The following is a 19,803-nucleotide window of genomic DNA, read 5'->3' as shown; positions in this document are numbered from 1 at the left end:
CATGACCCTGGGGTCTCAAGTTTCCCCCTGGGGAGGGGGTCAAGTTTACTATACTTTATATAGGGAAAACACATTTTAGAACATTTTTTGCTCAATTTTCATTGGAAACGAGTCAGACTTGGTTAGAATTATTAGCCTGAGATAGCATTTTAATATCATATACACATTGGTTCTGGCCGACCCCCTGGGGGCAGAGGGGCGTGGCTAAAAAAGGGTCAAATAGGCTAAAACTTCAAAAATCTTCTTCTGAAATTCTGGAAATGGTAGAAACAAATACTTTTCATAAATAGAAAGGTCTTAAGGTCCTTTACAAAAATTGTGAATTATATGACCCTGGGGTCTCACGTTTCCCCCCTGGGGAGGGGGTCAAGTTTACTATAGTTTATATAGAAAACATATTTATAAGCATTTTTTGCTCAATTTTCATTGGAAATGAGTCAAACTTGGTTAGAATTATTAGCCTGAGATAGCATTTTAATATCATATCCATATTGGTCCAGGCTGATCCCCTGGGGGCAGAGGGGCGGGGCCAAAAAAGGTCAAATAGGCTTAAACTTCAAAAATATTCTTTTAAAATTCTAGGAAATGGTATAATCAAATACACTTTATAGATGAAAAGGTCTTAAAGTTTGTTTATAAAAATTGTAAATTATATGACCCTGGGATCTCCTGTTTCCCCTTGGGGAGGGGGTCAAGTTTACTATAGTTTATATAGGAAAACACATTAATGAGCATTTTTTGCTCAATTTTCATAGGAAATGAGTCAAACTTGGTTAGAATTATTAGCCTAAGATATAGCATTTAAACATCCATATCCGTCCTCGATGACCCCCTGGGGGACCAGAGGGGCAGGACCAAACAGGGTCAAAATGATTAAAATTTCAAAAAATACCTCTAAGTTCACAGGTTTGATGGAAGCAAATACTCTTCATAGTCTAAAAAGGTCAAATTTATAAACAACTGACCAACTTCAAGGCCCAGCATATAGTGTTTATATGTCTTTAATTTGTTTCATTATTTGTTTCATTATATATTCTAACTCGGGTGACCGTTAAGGCCCATGGGCCTCTTTTTTAATTTAATTTTTTTGAAAAATGAAGGGGCTTTTGTCCTCTTTTCCATTAGTATGGAGGGGCTTTTGTCCAAGGGGCTTTTGTCCTAGGGGCTTATGTCCTAAGGGGCTTTTGTCCGGCGGGGCTTTTGTCCGTACCCCTAGTAAAACACAATCCATACATTTTTAGCTAGCTTAGTAAGCTAAGTTGATTACTGGTAGCTAATCACAGTTCATTTAAACAGTTAACCTCATATTATATTATGATAATTATATAATAAAAGCTCTGTACATTACTAGCATTGTTAGATAACATTTGGTAAAAAAACTTAATATTGTACAGTGAAATTTTATTGACTAAATTGATGAAACTATAATGTAGCACTTCAGAGTTATCACAATATTTGTCAATGAGTTGAATTTACTGAATGATCCAACAAAATTCATGTACTTTGAATAAAACAAGATCTTTGGATATACAACTTGGCGTTCACTAAGTGATATTGTATCTGATTACAGGTACGACTACCTTGTATTTACTGATGCTAAAGGTCTACAGATGAGGTTTGACCAGAAGGTCGGCACACCCAAGTGGCCACGACAGATAAACTTCAGCGGACCACATCTCCATTTCTTGTTTCACTCCGACAGCAGTAACACAGAGTGGGGATATAAATTTAAAGTAAGTAGGGAAGACAGCAGTATCATTGGGAATATAGAGAAATTGGATCAAATTAATGTATAACCAACTTACCTGTCAAGTAAATTATGTGTTTCTATTGTCGTGTATCACATTTGATGTAATCTAGGTAACAGTGAGAGGTATGTGATGTAGATGTAATCTAGGTAACAGTGAGAGGTAGTTTGATGTATTGTGTTGTGTTACCAAGGTGTCAGTGGTGAGAAATTGGAAATAATTTACTCTGTTACTTATGTAATAGCCCAAGGTATTTTGATGTAACATGTTGTGTTACCAAGGTAACAGCACGAGGAAGTCCAGACATTCCACTATCATGGCCGTTTGACCTCCAGCTCAGTCTCACAAAGATGCTTGGTCGAATGTGTGGCTGTACTCTCAATTCTCACCCATGTAAGTGTTTATTCAAAAAAATGTCTTCATTGGGAATTCATGGTACTATGTACTAGTAATTGTAGAGAGTATCAAACCAGTATAAAACCATATAATGCACTTAAATTATTTCCATTACTTGTCTCATTTCATTTGCACCTGATAAATAAGGGTATGAAGCAAATTTATTAAACAAGTACAATAATTTGTTATGCAGCGAACCTTTAGGCCAGTAAAATTTTATATTACATTGCCACAAGTGTAAAATGATGGTTGTATGATACGACTGAACAGGCCAGTAATGTAATAACTACATATTTTATTTTATTAAACAGTTTCAGACAAGGACCCTCTGGTGAATGCTGAGGAGTCAGCCGAGCAGGACGTCCTCCGTAGTGAGCTGTGGACCACGCTGTTTAGGGGAGGCTACATGGTGGGCAAAATACAACGCTCACTCTCAGGAAAATTTGTAAGTGGGAATATCTCTCAGGGAATAGTTCTCAGGGAATATCTCTCAGGGATAATATCTCAGGGAATATCTCTCGGGGAATATTTCTCAGGGAATAGTTCTCGGGGAATATCTCTCGGGGGAATATTTCTCAGGAAAATGTATATTAAAGTGGAAATTCACATGCAATTAAAAAATATTGACCGATCACCAGATAATATGTATTCATACCTCGTGCTTGCATATGCATGCGAACCTTTTCAATTGTCTTAGCATACACAATGCAAAATGCAATGTCATCTGTGGTATCCCGACAGTTTGATTGACAGCCGGTGATCTGTCAATTTATAATGACTCGGACAAAAAAATACAGGTATTCTACATTTGCATATTACAGAGTTATCTGTACTTGCGGGTAGGTATTGATTGTGACGTCACGTGTTTGCGAGTGTAACGTCATGATTTTCGGAGAAAACGACGTGAATTGTGCTCACAAAATAATGATGTCACAATGGATACCTACCTGCAAGGGAGCTAACTCTGTAATATGCAATAACGGAATAGTTTGGAATAAATGAATGAATATCTCTGTTGACTCTATGTCCTTGTCATGAAATGGAGGGGTCAGCTTTTAGTGATAACTTTATAACAATAACGAGTATAAACTATATGTTTACTATCAGGTGACAGAAGACGCTGGTGGTCATGTTCTGGAGTTCTTATGGAAACTTGTCAACAAAGAGGAAAATTTACCAAAGAAATTAATAGATAAGTATGTACAGCTTTCCTGTGAAACTTTGCCTGTAACAGAAACACATCATGTAATATGTATGTAAGCTAACCATACAGTTTACTGCCGAAGCAACAATACTGTGAACAATTACGGTTGATTACTACATCAGCATGCTGTCACTATTGCTTGGCACGGTGTTGTTAGGTACACTCTCGATAACTTGGTCAAAGTGTTGGTAATGTTATCTCAACAGTGCCGGCAGGTGGCACTGTTACGTCATACACATGTGAAAACCTACCACAGGTAATATACAGCTGCAGCGACAAGCAACAACGATAATGTAACATACCATACATTACAGGATTCCTAGCTATTTCTGAAGTAGTTTACATATTATAGGATTATGTTCAGTATGTACAGTAATTACCGTAGTCAAATCTGATGTCAGTGTGAATTAGTTTTTGACAAGTGTTGAAATATTATCATGGAGAAAAAGACTGAATTGTAATCCAAAAATACTAAACATATATTATCATGGAGAAAAAGACTGAATTGTAATCCAAAAATACTAAACATATGAATTACGAAACCAGACTACAGCTATATCATACAATAGATTTCTGTGAGTTGGCTTTCAGTGATTTTTTTAAAGAAATAGATTTATTTAATCTCAGAACAATGCCCAAAATAATTGGAATGGTAATGTTGTTGGTTTTTAGCTCACCTGGTCCGAAGGACCAAGGTGAGCTTATGCCATACCGTGGCGTCCGGCGTCCGTCGTCCGTCGTCCGTCGTCCGTCGTCCGTCGTCCGTCGCCGTCGTCCGTCCGTCCGTCCGTCCGTCAACAATCGACTTCTTCTCCATAACCGCTGGTCGGATTTCAACAAAATTTGACTGGTAGCATCCTTATGGGCTACTAACTGAAAATTGTACAAATGATGGGGCTGACCCCCCAGGGGCCTGAGAGGCGGGGGCAAAAGGGGTCAATTTGGCTATTTCCATATAAACGACTTCTTCTCTGAAACCAAGCATGGGATAGCACCCATAATGCAATGGTAGCATCCTTATAGGGTGGGGATTCAAAATTGTACAAATGATGGGGCTGACCCCCCGGGGGCCTGAGGGGCGGGGTCAAATGGGGTCAATTTGGCTATTTCCATATAAACGACTTCTTCTCTGAAACCAAGCATGGGATAGCACCCATAATGCAATGGTAGCATCCTTATAGGGTGGGGATTCAAAATTGTACAAATGATGGGGCTGACCCCCCGGGGGCCTGAGGGGCGGGGTCAAATGGGGTCAATTTGGCTATTTCCATATAAACGACTTCTTCTCTGAAACTAAGCATGAGATAGCACTCATAATGCAATGGTAGTATCGTTATAGGGTAGGGATTAAAAATTGTACAAATGATGTGGCTGACCCCCCGGGGGCCTGAGGGGCGGGGTCAAATGGGGTCAATTTGGCTATTTCCATATAAACGACTTCTTCTCTGAAACCAAGCATTGGATAGCACCCAATAATGCAATGGTAGCATCCTTATAGGGTGGGGATTCAAAATTGTACAAATGATGGGGCTGACCCCCCGGGGGCCTGAGGGGCGGTGTCAAATGGGTCAATTTGGCTATTTCCATATAAACGACTTCTTCTCTGAAACTAAGCATGAGATAGCACTCATAATGCAATGGTAGTATCTTTATAGGTTGGGGATTCAAAATTGTACAAATGATGTGGCTGACCCCCCGGGGGGCCTGAGGGGCGGGGTCAAAAGGGTTCAATTTGGCTATTTCCATATAAACGACTTCTTCTCTGAAACCAAGCATGGGATAGCACCCATAATGCAATGATAGCATCCTTATAGGATGGGGATTCAAAATTGTACAAATGATGGGGCTGACCCCCAGGGGGCCTGAGGGGCGGGTCAAAAGGGGCCAATTTGGCTATTTCCATATAAAACGACTTCTTCTCTGAAACTAAGCATGGTATAGCACCCATAATGCAATGGTAGCATCTTTATAGGGTGGGGATTCAAAATTGTGCAAATGATGGGGCTGACCCCCAGGGGGCCTGAGGGGCGGGGTCGAAAGTGGCCAATTTGGCTCTTTCCATATAAACGACTTCTTCTCTGAAACTAAGCACGGTATAGCACCCATAATACAATGGTAGTATCCTTATAGTGTGGGGATTCAAAATTGTGCAAATGATAGGGCTAACCCCCCGGGGGCCTGAGGGGCGGGGTCAAAAGTGGTCAATTTCCATATAAATGACTTTTTCTCTGCAACTTAACATGGGATTACGCTCATAATGCAATGGTTACATCCTTATAGGGTTTTGGATTCAAAATTTTGCAAATGATGGGGCTGACCCCCCGGGGCCTGAAGGGTGGGGTCAAAAGGGGTCAATTTAGCTATTTCCATATAAACGAACATCTTCTCTGCAACTAAGAATGGAAGAGCACTTATAATGCAATGGTAGCATCCTTATAGGGCTGGGATTTGAAATTGTACAAATGATAGTAGGGCTGACCCCCGGGGCCTTAGACGACAATAGATGCGAGGTCAAAAGGTCAATTAGGCTACTATTTTCATATAAATTACTTTTGTCTCTGAACCTATGTATTAGATAGCATAATGGTTATCAATAGCATCATTGTATGGTTGTGATTCAAAATTAAACTTTGGGAGTCAATTTGCTTATTTTTCTAATTGTCAGAGTCTTGTGATAATTACTAACAAAAAACCAGGTGAGCGATACAGGCCCTCTGGGCCTCTTGTTTTTTTTTGTTTTTTTTTTTTTTTTTTAGCTCACCTGGCCCGAAGGGCCGGTGAGCTTATGTCATGGCGCGGCGTCCGTCGTCCGTCGTCCGTCGTCCGTCCGTCCGTCCGTCCGTCGTCCGTCCGTTCGTCCGTCGCCGTCGTCCGCTCCCTCCGTCTGTCCGTCAACATTTCCTTTAAATCGCTACTAGTCATAGAGTTCTGCATGGATTGTAACCAAATTTGGCCACAAACATCCTTGGGGGAGGGGGAACAGAACTTGTATAAATTTTGGCTCTGACACCCCGGGGGGCAGGAGGGGCGGGGCCCAATAGGGGAAATAGAGGTAAATCCTTTAAATCGCTACTTGTCATATAGTTCTACATGGATTGTAACCAAATTTGGCCACAAACATCCTTTGGGGAAGGAGAACAGAACTTGTATAAATTTTGGCTCTGACACCCCGGGGGCAGGAGGGGCGGGGCCCAATAGGGGAAATACAGGTAAATCCTTAAAAATCGCTACTTGTCATAGAGTTCTGAATGGAATGTAACAAAATTTGGCCACAAACATCCTTGGGGGAAGGGGAACAGTACTTGTATAAATTTTGGCTCTGACCCCTGGGGGCAGGAGGGGCGGGGCCAAATAGGGAAATAGAGGTAAATCCTTTAAATCGCTACTTGTCATAGAGTTCTACATGGATTGTAACCAAATTTGGCCACAAACATCCTTGGGGGAAGGGGAACAGAACTTGTATAAATTTTGGCTCTGACACCCCGGGGGCAGGAGGGGCGGGGCCCAATAGGGGAAATATAGGTAAATCCTTTAAATCGCTACTTGTCATAGAGTTCTGAATGGAATGTAACAAAATTTGGCCACAAACATCCTTGGGGGAAGGGGAACAAAACTTGTATAAAATTTTGGCTCTGACACCCTGGGGGCAGGAGGGGCGGGGCCCAATAGGGGAAATATAGGTAAATCCTTTAAATCGCTACTAGTCGTAGAGTTCTGCATGGATTGTAACCAAATTTGGCCAGAAACATCCTTGGGGGAATGGGAACAGAACTTGTATAAATTTTGGCTCTGGCCCCCCCGGGGCTGGAGGGGTGGGGCCCAATAGGGGAAATAGAGGTAAATCCTTTAATTCGCTACTAGTCATAGAGTTCTGCATGGAATGTAACCAAATTTGGCCAGAAATATCCTTGGGAGAATAAGAACTGAGTTTGTATAAATTTTGGCTCTGGTCCCCGGGGCAGGAGGGGCGGGGCCCAATAGGGGAATTATAGGTAAATTCTATAAATTGCTACTTAATTGTCCTAGAGTTTTGTATGGATTGTAACTAAATTTGGCCACAAACATCCTTGGGGGTAGGAGAACAGAACTTGTATAAATTTTGGCTCTGACCCTCAGAGGGCAGGAGGGGCGGGGCCCAATAGGGGAAATAGAGGTAAATTCTATCAATCGCTACTTGTCCTAGAGTTCTGCATGGATTGTAACCAAATTTGGCCACAAACATCCTTGGGGAAAGAGGAACAGAACTTGTATAAATTTTGGCTCTGATCCCCTGGGGGTAGGAGAGGTGGGGCCCAATAGGGGAAATAGAGGTAAATCCTTTAAATCGCTACTTCTCATAGAGTTCTGCATAGATTGTAACCAAATTTGGCCAGAAACATCCTTTGTGGAAGGGGAACAGAACTTGTATAAATTTTGGCTCTGACCCCCAGGGGGCAGGAGGGGTGGGGCCCAATAGGGGATTTAGAGGTTAATATTAAAATTCCTTTAGAAAAGAAACAATGAACCTGTATTCAGAAAATTATTTGGCATTACAAACCAGGTGAGCGATACAGGCCCTCTGGGCCTCTTGTTTCATTGAAAACCATACTCATTTAATCTACAGGAGTTGGTCTATATACTGTATTGTACGACAGCCAATATTGTTTGCAGCACATGTGCTTCCAAACCTCACGTCCGACATAAAACACATGTAACATAAACTAGATCGTGCTGACAGAATATTTAGGGGTGGACTTAAACATCAAGTTGTAAGAGTTTCTTCTGTTTGACAGAATATTTAGGATTGAAGTTAGACACCAAGTTGTAAAAGTTTCTTCTTCTGTTTGACAGAATATTTAGACTTGAATTTAAACATCAAGTTGTAAGAGTTTCTTCTGTTTGACAGAATATTTAGGATTGAAGTTAGACACCAAGTACAATGTAGTATGAGTTCTCATTGATAAATGATGTACATGTATGTTGTGTGTGCCAGGTGTAAGGAGATGTTCCATTAATCAATGATCTTCATGTATGTTGTGTGTGCCAGGTGTAAGGAGAGTTTACCATTAATAAATAATGTACATGTATGTTGTGTGTGTGCCAGGTGTAAGGAGAGTTCCCATTAATAAATGATGTACATGTAGTTGTGCCAGGTGTAAGGAGAGTTCCCATTAATAAATGATGTACATGTATGTTGTGTGTGCCAGGTGTAAGGAGAGTTCCCATTAATAAATGATATACATGTATGTTGTGTGTGCCAGGTGTAAGGAGAGTTCCCATTAATAAATGATGTACATGTATGTTGTGTGTGCCAGGTGTAAGGAGAGTTCCCATTAATAAATGATGTACATGTATGTTGTGTGTGCCAGGTGTAAGGAGAGCTGTAAGTGCCTACAGGTTGGTGGAGATGCTGTGGAATCCGCCGTTGTGGCAGTATTTGCTGCTTTGGTATGGCACACGCAACAGTTAAGGGAAGATCTCAATAAATATGGTAAGTCAGTCATACATTCACCAGACTTTTGGTTAGTGATTAATTATTATGTCTTCAGATTTATCCAGTTCTTGTAAAAACATTTTTTATATGTCTGGTTTATGTGCTTGACATAAACCCTAGCTTCAATGGTAACATGTTCATCTATACATCCAGAGTGTAAAACCATTATGTATCTTTGTAATATTGTCCATGACTAAAGGGCTGTTATGATAACATGTAATTCTGATGCTTTTAATTGAAGTTAATATTAAAGATGTGATCAGCGATGATGACGTTTACCATGACTTGTATGTGTTATGTGTCTATAATTTGCATTTATTTTGATAACATGTAATTCTGATGTTTACAGTAAAAGCTGATGGAGAAGCTGTGATCAGCGATGGTATAATACAGGCCTACGCATCTGCCGAGACACTCCGGACACAGCTGGTCAGTTACAATCCTGTATCTTACTGTGGTAATAGGGTAAACACTGAGAAGTCTCATGATATAAATGTTTGAATTTACATCATTTAGGAAATTAGTGTCTACCTGGTAATTGTCACATTGTAATGCATTGTGTAAGTTCAGATTTAGTTTAAAGTTATATGGGCCATATTTTTCATATTCACAAATCAAGAAGAGCTTTTAATATTTTATTCAGCACCAAAAACTACCAACATTTTGAGAATTACAATGCTTTTAACGCATAGGTTTTATTTTTTACAAGTTCAAATAAAAGCTCAAAATTATTTTTAGCAGTACTGCAATTTTTATTAAAAAAAGATAAAATCAAATTAAAGTGGTTTCAAATTTTTGTGATTTGATTTTCAGGGTTTATGATTTAACCATTTCTCAATATTTCATGAGTCAAATTTTCACGATCACAGCAATGTCCCAAGAAATCGCAAAAAATACTGGAAACAACCATGCTTCAGTCGGCCGATTTGCCGTGAATTAAACAATTTTACGAATGAACATGCATCTGATACGTAATTATTTTCATCTTTAATATATTTTCATTGCATATTTTATCTTTTAAACACTTTTTACAGTGATTTGGTCGATGTATAACTTAACAAAACTGGCGAGTAAAACTAACGATTTTCACATGTGAATCACGACGTAAGCATGCAAAAACATGGGCAGATTTTGGTTTTCGTCCATGGATAAGCCGCACTGATGTTTAAGCCCCACTACCGATTTTCAGGGAAAAAAGTAGCGGCTTATACTCCGGAAAATACGGTAAACGGTATTCCAGAACTTTTATTTTCTTAGGAACAGAAATTTTGAAAAACAATGATGGAAGTTCGGGTGTCCCCCTGGTCAAGTACTCTGTGTTCAATACTGTTCATGTAATATCTGTTCTTATATATAGCAGGTGATGGTGCTCTCTTCATTAATAATTTTGGAATACGGAACAACAGTTATAAATAGTTTTCTGTTTCCTTTAGATTGCTTTACGCCAGCGTGCTGTTACTGTCAATGAGAAGAAGAATGAGGATGCAGACGACCCAGGTAAAGTTGTCCAATTTCATAGCATAAATTACATTAAATTTTCTATAAGGTTATAACCATTGATTTCATAGCATGTATCAAACTATATCTTCTATAAGGTTATACCCACTGATTTCATAGTCAAACTATATCTTCTATAAGGTTATACCCACTGATTTCATAGTCAAACTATATCTTCTATAAAGTTATACCCACTTATTTCATAGTCAAACTATATCTTCTATAAGGTTATACCCACTGATTTCATAGTCAAACTATATCTTCTATAAAGTTATACCCACTGATTTCATAGTCAAACTATATCTTCTATAAAGTTATACCCACTTATTTCATAGTCAAACTATATCTTCTATAAAGTTATACCCACTGATTTCATAGTCAAACTATATCTTCTATAAAGTTATACCCACTGATTTCATAGTCAAACTATATCTTCTATAAAATTATACCCACTGATTTCATAGTCAAACTATATCTTTTATAAAGTTATACCCACTGATTTCATAGTCAAACTATAAAGTCTTCTGTAAAATTATACCCATTAAAACAAAGGTAAAACACTCTTATACATCAGCTCTAGATTAATTGAAGCTTTTATTTCTGTCAGTACTGACACTTTTATTTCTGTCAGCGCTGACACTTTCTTTACAATAATAATTGGTTTAAATGTTTTTTGTAACTGAAGTGTTCAGCTCACTTGCTGTAGAAGTCAATTTAAAAGAATTGTTTTTTCATAAAAATGTATTTCATGTTATAGGAACTTTGTGTAGAGACAAGGCGTTATTCCTGCTCAAGTTTGCTGGTCTTACCAAAGTCCAGCTCAAAAATGAGGTAGGTGGGATGACATGGAACTTCTTAAACTTTTTTATTGTTTACCCGGTATGCTTCAGAATCAATTGTTTTCACTATGTTGGACAGCAAATGGTAGGGATACCTTAGGCCAAAAAAATTGATTGTTAGTTTCTCAGGCCACTTTTTTAAAGAGTCAGTGCGGGCGGCGGGAATATTTTTTATTTTTTATTTCTCTGAAAACAAATGCGGCAGATAACATTTTATTTTTTTCTCACTTGAATCACATGAAAATCAATGAAAACACGTGTAGAAAATGTAAATTCTTACTCAGTCTTTAAGAACAGCTTTTAAATATCTCAATCGTCACTATATCCAAAGAAAACCAGTTGAAAATACATAATCCTGGGAGGAAAACATTCCGTTTTGAGCAAATGCTGACATCGGCAGCCATTTTTTACCGGAAATGAAAGGTGCACACTAAAATTGGAGCCAATTTCCGGGTACGTATTCGAATGAAAATTTCGGGCGAGTTCGAATGGAAATTTGGGGTGCGTTCGATGCGGCGGTCTCGATTTTATAAGAATTAATTTTTTTTTGGCCTTAACATGAATTGTATCAGTGACTATTAAATCACACTGTGCTTTAAACATTGTTTTTGGTATGTTAACAGTTGAGGTCCAAAGTGACAAAGCAATGGAAGAAGCTCTCCAATCGCAAGTCAGAAAAAATGCTGAAAGGGGTATGTAGATTACTGTTAATACTGAAGATCATTTCATTACCGACAACCTGCACTGAGTGTCACTATGTATACAGAGTGTATCAGGCTTGACCAGTCACTCAGTCACTTGACCAGTGTTCAGTAGAATGTAGAAATTCTATCTCCATATTAAATGTCTCTTTCACTTCATTCTTCATACTTCATCGCATGGGGAGATGTTTGTTGTGTAATTTTGTTTTATTCAACAGTCACTTATAAAAACAAAAAGCAGAGCTGTGCTAAAAATATGCATATTTAAATGGTATTAATCTTATTCATCACAAAACACTTGCACTAAGATACAATTTCTCTACTTACATTCTCTGTATACTATTAATCTAGCAAAATCCTACAAATGCACAAATTGGATTGCAGAGCTAACCTGAATGTTCCAAATCAATTTTGGGCTAAATTTTAATGTGGCCAAAAGCGGTCATTTGCAGTAATTTTGAAGCTATTAAAACAAAGTAAGAATGTACTGTTTTGTTGAAAGCTGGACGGCTCTGATAAATACCCGTCATTTCGACTCGTCCTGGAGTTTGTACAGGATCCAGCCTGGACCACAGACAGGTAACACTACTCTTTATGTCGCATTCAATAAAGGTATCATGTTACAAACAATGTACGGAACGGTTACAGAGCAAATCTGTAAATGCTGTTTACATTTCTAAATGTTTTCTCATTCATCCTTAAATTTTATAATTAGTTTTGGGGGATTACAATTGAGTCTTCAGTGAATGAGCCAGTTGATAAACAACAGAATATATAATCTGACCAAGGCAATATATCTTCTTATTAAGGTAACAAGATGGATTGAGGTTTGACTCAAGTTGGCACTTTAAAGAAATCGGGACATAAGAAACCAGGACATGATGTAATTATTTAAATAAAGCATCCTATCTCAGAGTTAATAGTATCTTACACTAAACTAAAACTTTGTATTTCAGAGTGAATCACATCTTACATGAACGTTCCCAGCATGCCAAGGCAGTGTCGGACATTTACTTGTTTGTGGCCGAGTTCATAATGATGCACCAGTGTACAGAGGCTGGCCACCCCTTCCAGGTCAGAGCTGTACAAACATTAAGACTGTTTTAGAACCGTAACCCCTGTCATAAAAGCTTTATTGTTTCAATACCATATATTATACAGTTAAAGTATTTTTTCTCTTGTCATTTGTGTTTTAGGCTCAGTGTAATGTTTGGTTAAACCTCTACAGTTAAAGCTTCTATTGGTCAAAGCCAGAGTATAGGCATGTACTAGAGGCCTTTGTTCTAGATATCGGAGAAGTTGTCTTCATTTATTATGCATAAAAATTCTTAAGTTGTGATGAAAATATATTTTCTTTCCAGATTCCAGTGGTACTATTCCTACAGGAGATACTCTCCTACCAAGACGGTTTTACAAAGCACTACGCTGACAGTCTGGACGGCTGTGGCTTACAACAGGAGGCGCGTGTCCGACAGGCCTACTACCTGTTGGTACGCAGACTTACAGAACCATTCCACAGAATGCATCGCCATGATCTCAACAAGTAAGAAGTAACACTAAGATTGGTATCTTTATAGAAAAGTACACTTTATTGGTTTCTAAATCTGTCATAGCATACTGTGTGTTGCTTTTTCGCCCACCATCATCAGATGGTGGGCTATTCAAATCCCCTTTCGTCCGTGGTCCGTCGTCCGTTTCGCCGTCCGTCCTTCCGTCCTTCCGTCCGTCCTTCCGTCCGTCCTTCCGTCCGTCCTTCCGTCCGTCCTTCCGTCCGTCCGTCCGTCCGTCCGTTAACAATTCTTGTTACCGCTATTTCTCACAAAGTACTGAAGGAATCTTTCTCAAATTTCACATGTAGGTTCCCCTAGGGCCCTAGTTGTGCATATTGCATTTTGGGACCAATCGGTCAACAAGATGGCCGACTGGCGGCCATCTTGGATTTTGATAGTTAAAGTTTGTTACCGCTATTTCTCAGAAAGTTGTGAAGGGATCTTTCTCAAATTTCACATGTAGGTTCCCCTAGGGCCCTAGTTGTGCATATTGCATTTTGGGACCAATCTGTCAACAAGATGGCCGACTGGCGGCCATCTTGGATTTTGATAGTTTAAGTTTGTTACCGCTATTTCTCAGAAAGTTGTGAAGGGATCTTTCTCAAATTTCACATGTACGTTCCCCTAGGGCCTAGTTGTGCATATTGCATTTTGGGACCAATCGGTCAACAAGATGGCCGACTGGCGGCCATCTTGGATTTTGATAGTTAAAATTTGTTACCGCTATTTTTCAGAAAGTTGTGAAGGAATCTTTCTCAAATTTCACATGTAGGTTCCCCTAGGGCCCTAGTTGTGCATATTGCATTTTGGGACCAATCGGTCAACAAGATGGCCGACTGGCGGCCATCTTGGATTTTGATAGTTAAAGTTTGTTACCGCTATTTCTCAGAAAGTTGTGAAGGGATCTTTCTCAAATTTCACATGTAGGTTCCCCTAGGGCCCTAGTTGTGCATATTGCATTTTGGGGACCAATCTGTCAACAAGATGGCCGACTGGCGGCCATCTTGGATTTTGATAGTTTAAGTTTGTTTACGGCTATTTCTCAGAAAGCTGTGAAGGGATCTTTCTCAAATTTCACATGTAGGTTTCCCTAGGGCCCTAGTTGTGCATATTGCATTTTGGGACCAATCGGTCCACAAGATGGCCGACTGGCGGCCATCTTGGATTTTGATAGTTTAAGTTTGTTACCGCTATTTCTCAGAAAGTTGTGAAGGGATCTTTCTCAAATTTCACATGTAGGTTCCCCTAGGGCCCTAGTTGTGCATATTGCATTTTGGGACCAATCGGTCAACAAGATGGCCGACTGGCGGCCATCTTGGATTTTGATAGTTAAAGTTTGTTACCGCTATTTCCCAGAAAGTACTGAAGGGATCTTTCTCAAATTTCACATGTAGGTTCCCCTAGGGCCCTAGTTGTGCATATTGCATTTTGGGACCAATCGGCCAACAAGATGGCCGACTGGCGGCCATCTTGGATTTTGATAGTTAAAGTTTGTTACCGCTATTTCTCAGAAAGCTGTGAAGGGATCTTTCTCAAATTTCACATGTAGGTTCCCCTAGGGCCCTAGTTGTGCATATTGCATTTTGGGACCAATCGGTCAACAAGATGGCCGACTGGCGGCCATCTTGGATTTTGATAGTTAAAGTTTGTTACCACTATTTTTCAGAAAGCTGTGAAGGGATCTTTCTCAAATTTCACATGTAGGTTCCCTAGGGCCTTAGTTGTGCATATTGCATTTTGGGACCATTCGGCCAACAAGATGGCCGACTGGCGGCCATCTTGGATTTTGATAGTTAAAGTTTGTTACCGCTATTTCCCAGAAAGTACTGAAGGGATCTTTCTCAAATTTCACATGTAGGTTCCCCTAGGGCCCTAGTTGTGCATATTGCATTTTGGGACCAATCGGCCAACAAGATGGCCGACTGGCGGCCATCTTGGATTTTGATAGTTAAAGTTTGTTACCGCTATTTCCCAGAAAGTACTGAAGGGATCTTTCTCAAATTTCACATGTAGGTTCCCCTAGGGCCCTAGTTGTGCATATTGCATTTTGGGACCAATCGGTCAACAAGATGGCCGACTGGCGGCCATCTTGGATTTTGATAGTTAAAGTTTGTTACCGCTATTTCTCAGAAAGCTGTGAAGGGATCTTTCTCAAATTTCACATGTACGTTCCCCTAGGGCCCTAGTTGTGCATATTGCATTTTGGGACCAATCTGTCAACAAGATGGCCGACTGGCGGCCATCTTGGATTTAGATAGTTTAAGTTTGTTACCGCTATTTCTCAGAAAGTTGTGAAGGGATCTTTCTCAAATTTCATATGTAGGTTCTCCTAGGGCCCTTGTTGTGCATATTGCATTTTGGGATCAATCTGTCAACAAGATAGTCCACTGGCGGCCATCTTGGATTTTGATAGTTAAAGTTTGTTAACGCTATTTCCCAGAAAGTACTGAATTTCATATGTCGGTTCCCCTAGGACCCTAGTTGTGCATATTGCATTTTGGGACAGATCGGTCAACAAGATGGCCGAAGGGCGGCCATCTTGGTTGTTGATAGTTAAAGTTTGTTACCGCTATTTCTCAGAAAGTAATGAAGGTTTTTTTCTCAAATTTCATGTGCAGGTTCCTGAAGGGGTCTAGTGCATTTTCGGACTTATCGGTCAGCAAGATGATCGACAGGTAGCCATCTTGGATTTTGATAATTGAAGTTTGTTTCTGCTATATATGTCAGAAAGTACTGAAAGGATCTTTCTCAAGTTTAATATATAGTATGTAGTAAAAGTTTGAAAAGCAGGGAAAAGATCCCTCTTTCTGTTGTCAGACATAGATCATTCTTTGGTGGGCGCCAAGATCCCTCTGGGATCTCTTGTCTGATTTGTACAAGCTATACTGAATTTGTACAGCACCACCTAATGAAATGCATTTGGAGTTTTCTAAGATGGATATGCACAGATAATTATATCCCTTACTATGAAAATTGAGAGCATAAATTTAGTGTTACATAAGTCCATCCTATTCTGTTCTGTCCCTTCCTGCTTTGCTATATATGGCATTTGTCTTAAAGACACTTCTAGTTTTCTTATAATCTTGGCTAATTAAACAATTAATTCTAATATAGTAATGTTTTTGTTTAAATTATAGGAAAATAGCCCCAGCGTATGAATATGTACAAGCCTGCTTACTACATCTGTTGGACATAGAATGGCAGGTAGGTCAATGGAAGGGTCTTTTTCTCTCAATTTTGAATCTCATGCAGTAAATTACAATATTACAAAGAAGATATGTTTGATTGATGTATTTTTCACCATTGCCAACACCTCGATACAGTGTAGCCTGTCAAGACTGACCCTAGTCTTGTCAGTATCAGCTGTTTGTTTTTGAAATTTCCATTTTTAATTACAGGTATGTTAATTGAAACATATGTAGTGCGGAAATCTTCCTGTACCAGCCAAATATGCTGGCCCAGATGACATTCAGTCTAGACACGTTATACTGTTTTACCCAACGAGCATGAGCATCTGAAGATCTAGAATTCTTTGCAGGGGATCACGTTTTGTAAAGAAAATCCAGTTTGGTTTATATTAAAGCTGTATTATGTTGTGTTTCAGCCCTATGACCTGTTGTTTGTCACTGAGGTCAAACTGCCGGCCCTGTTTCTGAGTGTGGCGAAAGGTAAAACATTCTTGTACTCTATTGTTAAAACAAGTCATTATAAATGTTTACTGGATATAAAATGAATTATCGATTTGGTTTGATTAGTGTAATATCTTAACAGTCAGTCATTTAAGGATATGCCAGGTTTAGATGGTGGAGTACTCAGAGAAAAAATACCAACCAGCAATCAGTACCTGGAAACTGCCCCACATGAGACAAACTCATAACCCAGAGGTGGAGGGCTTGTGATAATATGTCAGGACATCTTAACCACTCGGCCACTATAGTACCCGAAATTGACTGAATAGCCTTAATTTGTTGCTTTAATCTATGCAGTTTGGTAGATTGGTGTTTGTACTAATCAAGGTGTGGTAATTGTCAAGTTATAAATGGTTCTGTGTCAACAGAAACTGTGAAGATGCGAGACTGTACTCTTAGCCAGGAGGAAGACGAGAAAGATATTCGCTGTTGTGAGCAGTGTATGTCATGGTTTGAGGAGTGTGAGAGTGGTTTTGATCGGTGGTACAGTGGCAACAAAATGGACCATGGATCTCGAGAGGACAGAAAGGTAGGCAGCTTACTGTCTGGCTAGATACACTCCTGGAACAAGTTAGACCATTGATACAAATAAACAATTTAGAGAGCATTATTAGTAGTCTATAGTTCAATCACAATGCATGATATGTTTTTAAAGTCAAATTAGATATGTTGATTTCATACTTATTAATTGTTGCTTGGAATCCAATAATCTAATAGATTTAATCCTATGCCTTCATTTCTAAGGTGTCTTACTCAGTAAACTAAACCGAGATTTTTATCAGAGAGAACATACATTATTTATTGATGAAGAATATCATACGACTCGCAATTTAAACTGATCTCAGAAACTGATGTCATCCTAGATTTGAATACAGTATATTTGACATTGATATGCAGACTAGGCCCCGGCTGTACAGGTGTTTGCATGTTGTCCTTGGTGTCTTGTGTAGTTATGATAGTTTGACCTTGACATTGCAGGCTGTACAGATGTTTGTTGCACGATTTTGTGATATGTTAGACGTTGAGGTGAGCTGTGACGGCTGTTCTGTTACCCTCCCTGGTCGACGGTATCGCTGTCTACAATGTGTAGATATGGACTTGTGTGCTACATGTTACGCCGGGGGAGTGAAGCCAGAGGGAGATCACTCTGACGATCACGACATGGTCCATTTAGTGTACGTCTTAGCATGTGGTTAACCAAGTCTGTACATAACAGTAGCATATATCAGGATACAAAGTCTTCAGTTAAGATATCAGGGAAATACTCATATAACTAACACTTCAAGTCACCACATTACACTAATCAGGATATCATGTATTTACAAAACACTGAAATATACAGATACCAATTCTTCACATAGAACTACCTGTAACTACCGAGTCACACTGAAATATAAAGATACCAAATTCTTCACATAAAAATAACCACCGAGTCCTTTAGTTTTATGTACCTAGTAAACACATATTACCTTAATTTAAAAAAATCACACTTATCAATCATATTTGTATGAAATTGTAAGTGTATTTTGACTTTTTTCTACAGATATAAATGTAACAAGTGTCAGGCCTTCATTGTTGGTACCAGGATCCATTGTAACGAATGTGATGACTTTGACCTCTGTCTGGGTTGTCATACCAAGGGCAAATTTCCCGCGGAGTAAGTATTGTAATTCTACACTAACAGATAAAATTTTCTGTAATAATAAATTTGTGACGATACTTTTTATAGATTATTGCTAACGTTGGGTGTTGTTATTGTAGGCATTTGTCCAGTCATGACATCACAAAGTTTCCTATGATCAAATGTAAGTACCGATAGCAGCTTATACTCCAGAAAATACGGAACACAAAAAATTCAGATGTTTATATAATACTTGTACATAGTGAAGCATTTATCAGTTTTATGTCAAAGTCAATTTAGAAACATGTATATTAAACGTGTTAGAAATGATCAATCTGTATTTGGAATCTCTGATATGCACATACAAGGTCATTTTCTCCACCTTGTATAATATAATGGTTGTGTCTAAAAAATATATACTAGTCCGGTAGATATATTGTGTAATAAATCACCATTATGTTTTTAACAGATTTCCAACCTATACCCTATCACTATTTAGTGTCTCCAACTCCAACCTGATAAATCTGCAGTATTTATAATACACTATTGATTATCTCTGATTTTTACCATGTTTTCAGTGCGGCCGTCACAAGACTCTGACTCCCTGATCCAAGCGTACATTCACCAACATGTTTGGCTGTTGTTTACCGTGCTGGCCCTCTCCACTGGGGACATTATCCACACAGACAGCCCCAGTAGTATGGTGGACAGCGACTATGTCAAACTGGCTGCCAATCTACAGCAGGAGTGTATAGATATTGTGACACATTGTCTACAACAGGTCCCAGACGACGCAGAAGGTAAGTTTCTTCATCCACCCCCTACCCTCACCCCTAAACCCCCTTCATACTCTCCAAATCCCTACCCTAAACCCCCTTCATGCTCTCGAAACCTCTTCCTTAAACCCCCTTCATACTCTCCAAACCTCTACCCTAAACCCCCTTCATACTCTCCAAACCTCTACCCTAAACCCCCTTCATACTCTCCAAACCTCTCTCCTTTTTGTATTTACCTGTGTAGAGCACAACAACCAAGAAAACGCTTAAGGTGCGGACGACACCCTCTCTCCCCAACAAATAAAAAAA

General features: G+C 39.2%; 1 protein-coding gene across 1 annotated transcript in view; it reads left to right on the top strand.

The window, feature by feature from the left end:
- Positions 1–19,803, top strand: part of LOC138323124 (zinc finger ZZ-type and EF-hand domain-containing protein 1-like) — a 72,746-nt gene that overhangs the window by 32,461 nt on the left and 20,482 nt on the right. The window contains exons 37-55 of the mRNA XM_069267500.1: positions 1,571–1,733; positions 2,030–2,141; positions 2,456–2,589; positions 3,252–3,340; positions 8,697–8,818; positions 9,171–9,250; positions 10,255–10,318; positions 11,076–11,149; positions 11,781–11,849; positions 12,361–12,437; positions 12,815–12,932; positions 13,220–13,401; positions 16,546–16,612; positions 17,013–17,076; positions 17,466–17,626; positions 18,076–18,272; positions 18,641–18,754; positions 18,859–18,902; positions 19,297–19,518. Of these exons, the coding sequence (XP_069123601.1) occupies positions 1,571–1,733; positions 2,030–2,141; positions 2,456–2,589; positions 3,252–3,340; positions 8,697–8,818; positions 9,171–9,250; positions 10,255–10,318; positions 11,076–11,149; positions 11,781–11,849; positions 12,361–12,437; positions 12,815–12,932; positions 13,220–13,401; positions 16,546–16,612; positions 17,013–17,076; positions 17,466–17,626; positions 18,076–18,272; positions 18,641–18,754; positions 18,859–18,902; positions 19,297–19,518 (2,153 nt within the window). The remainder of the gene's footprint in view (positions 1–1,570; positions 1,734–2,029; positions 2,142–2,455; positions 2,590–3,251; positions 3,341–8,696; positions 8,819–9,170; positions 9,251–10,254; positions 10,319–11,075; positions 11,150–11,780; positions 11,850–12,360; positions 12,438–12,814; positions 12,933–13,219; positions 13,402–16,545; positions 16,613–17,012; positions 17,077–17,465; positions 17,627–18,075; positions 18,273–18,640; positions 18,755–18,858; positions 18,903–19,296; positions 19,519–19,803) is intronic.

The sequence above is a fragment of the Argopecten irradians genome, chromosome 5, assembly GCF_041381155.1.
Source record: "Argopecten irradians isolate NY chromosome 5, Ai_NY, whole genome shotgun sequence".
Lineage (NCBI taxonomy): Eukaryota > Metazoa > Mollusca > Bivalvia > Pectinida > Pectinidae > Argopecten > Argopecten irradians.
Note: the sequence above shows the minus strand (reverse complement) of the source record. Positions and strands in the feature narration are given on the sequence as shown.